A 3,043-nucleotide genomic window follows, 5' to 3' on the forward strand; every position below is an offset into this window, starting at 1 on the left:
GCGTGACTGGGATGTGAGCCCAGTGGAACTGTATCCAGAGGCCAGCAGAAGTTTTAGGTCATGACAGAGAGGCATAAATAGGCATTATGCAGCCTTGCAGTGCTTCATACCACACTCAAAGCTTGGTTTCTGATCTTAAAACAGTATCTTGGATAAGGTTTCCTGAATATGCATAACTGATAACTGAATTTCAAACAAGGAATTTGGGTATCCAGACCCAGACAGGTTCACTAGATAGTCGAGAATCCAGACTAAGAGTGGGAGAAGTGTAAAATGTTACCTCACTCTCTGAAAACAAGAGACCTGACCACTGCCTGTAAAGGGATGCAACTAACTTAACTGTCTCAGGGTCTGAGGCCTCTCCTTTTGCCTTGTCCAAACCCATATCTCATCCAGAGAACGTCAGAGAAAGTAAGAAGCAGGAAATTGGAAATGGATAGTGGGACTAAGGTTCGTGTATGTACATTAGAGGGAATAAACATTGTCCTGACTAGTTTGTTAATCCTGAATTTGGTCATTTAATCTGCTCTGTTAGTTTATGGTCACAAGGCAAGTGGTGCCTTTTCATGCAGTAATGCAGCATTGATCTGTTTCCCTACTCTGTTTTCATCTTCAGTAATTAACATAGGCCAGTACTCTAGGTGCTGACAATGTACTAAACAGATATTATATATGCCATATATATTCTAGTATGTGTTTTATGATGTTTTCAGAATCCATTTTCTTCTAATTTTCAGTTAAAATTGCTCTATGTGTTCTTCTGAGTATCCAGTAAGCTTGAGAACCATTATTTGACTCAAGCTTTATCTCTACAGTGATAGGTCTTGCCACAAGAAAACTTCTGCAGAATCTTACAAATCTTGTGGATAGACCAAATCACTTCTCAACCAGTGCTCCTAGTTTGCTTATCTTGTCCAGAAGCAGCCTGGTTATATTTTTGGCAATTAACTAAATGTAATATAAACACTATCCCTAACCAATACAGCATACAATCTTCACTAAAGATGGAGGGTTTGCTGTATTTTTTTCTTTGTTTGATCTTGTGACTCTCAGCTCTAGCATGAAAAGAATAACTACTGTTCGAGTAACAGAATTATTGAGGAGATTCTTAGAACTGACCTGCACCCTTGTACTCAACACCTTTAGTGAAAAATACTGTCAAAAGAATGTCATTCAAGTTCTATTTTTATTTGTGGTAGGAGAGGAAAAATAGTAGTAAGAAATGTTTAATGAAACATGCATTAGGGCTAAAAGCCTGCCATCCAATCTGTAGAAATGAAAAGAAACACCTTTCACGTTTTATTTCATTGTTTGTTACTGATTGTATTTTTCATACTCCTTATGTGCTTATCCCCACCCCTCACACCCTTTCTGAGTAGGTATTTTCAGGGAGTTTGGTGGCGCAAGATGTGTGCACAACATAGTAAAGTATCCCCAGTGCCGACAGCACGCCCTGATGATCATCCAGCAGTTGGTGTTATCACCTAGTGGAGAAGATGATATGGGCACTTTGTTGGGACTGATGCACTCGGCTCCACCAACGGAACTGCAGCTGAAAACGGACATCTTAAGGGTAAATGAAATACTGCTCGGGACTCTTGCTCCTAAGGCACTTTTTAAAAAAGAAAACACTGAGAAGGGGTTTGGATTGGATGGATGGTATTTAGCTACTGACTGTGGATTGTCTTCTGGAGTTGAAATGTATGCATTTGATGCATGGTTTTTATTTTCTTCCATCTGTCCCTGACAGGTTTCAGGATCAGAGATGAAGGCTAGTGAGTGAGTATGTGTTTTTAGCATCATCACTTGTAATCAGCCTCAGTGGATAGGCAGTGAGGTTCTACAGTTAAAATGATCTTCACCGGCAGAGTATTACTCAGTTAAAAATAATGAGAATACATGGGGGGGAAAGCAAGCATGTAACACATAAGTTTATTTTCAGTGCTGGTTTGCGTTTTCCTGTGGCAGACCTACTTTATTATACCAATTTGTTAGTTATAAATGCTGAATTAGTTAATATAAATGTAAATCATAGTGACTGTAGTAGAAGATAAAGCCGAAGAACTTGCTTGCTTAAGCAAAATAATCGAAAGGTAGGAATGTAAGGCTGTGAGTGGAGGAGGAAGAGAGAAGACTCACATGTTCTCTATCGTATTAGGTTTTTTGGTTGCTAATCTAGGCCCACGATTTCTTCTCAGAATAGCTAATGTTATATTTGTAAATTTGACATAATACTGTTATTTTAGGTTAGAAAAGCTGAGGCAAGTAGTAATAAGTAAATGAGTCTTACTGGAGAGAATTGTGAGACATCAAGGTTCATCTCCATGAAAAGGAGCTGTAATATTTCTCTGGCAGATGAGCAGCTTCGTGTTATTCCAAAAGACAGAAAGGAAAGCTAATAATAAATTGATTCATTTGACACATTTGTCTATCAAGGTCTTGTGTCATTTTTGAGCATGCCTCATTCACCATACTTAAGGGGAGGAGAAAGGATATTGCAGTTCCCCAATGGATTTAATATCCAAAGTCAGGGTTTCTGTCCTTCGTCTGACCTGTTGTATTCGTCTTACATTGGTGCTGTTTTCAGAAGTTTTGGTTATGGAACTGACAGCCCAGAATGGTGCAGTGATGTTTCCCTTACTGTTTATCCAGGTTTGGCAGGAAATTGGATACTGCATTCAAAGGAATGACAGTCTAACTATTTCACTACCCATCTTCTGAGTGCTTAAAAAAGCCAAAAAGCATGATTCTGAAGAAGTAAACTGTTGGTCATGAAAGATTTCCCCCCCCCAGCCTATTTTTCTGTATCAATAACATTTTTCTGTTGTTTGTGATGCTTCTTGTAGAGAGACTTTCTCTTCTATATTCCACATTCACATGTGATTCAAACTTCCCATGACAGCTGGTTTTTGGTTTTGGTTGGGTGGATGGGCTTCACCACCCCCTGATTTCACAGATAAATGAGTATTTAGTACCTAGAGTCATGTAGTTTCTGCTGCTTATGCTGTGGCTTTGTATGCGTTCAGCAAGCAAGGTTTTATGC

At 39.0% G+C, this 3,043-nt stretch overlaps 1 protein-coding gene across 7 annotated transcripts in view; it reads left to right on the plus strand.

Annotated features, from left to right (window-relative positions):
- The window catches only part of WDFY3 (WD repeat and FYVE domain containing 3), a 141,774-nt gene that overhangs the window by 51,495 nt on the left and 87,236 nt on the right, over positions 1-3,043 (plus strand). For 6 of the 7 annotated variants that reach the window (XM_035895518.1, XM_035895519.1, XM_035895520.1 and 3 more), the window contains one exon: positions 1,380-1,573. The exons of the other annotated variant lie outside the window; for it this stretch is intronic. In XM_035895518.1, the coding sequence (XP_035751411.1) occupies positions 1,380-1,573 (194 nt within the window). The remainder of the gene's footprint in view (positions 1-1,379; positions 1,574-3,043) is intronic. 7 annotated transcript variants of the gene reach the window in all.

This window comes from Egretta garzetta, unplaced genomic scaffold, assembly GCF_000687185.1.
Source record: "Egretta garzetta isolate BGI_Z169 unplaced genomic scaffold, ASM68718v1 scaffold615, whole genome shotgun sequence".
Lineage (NCBI taxonomy): Eukaryota > Metazoa > Chordata > Aves > Pelecaniformes > Ardeidae > Egretta > Egretta garzetta.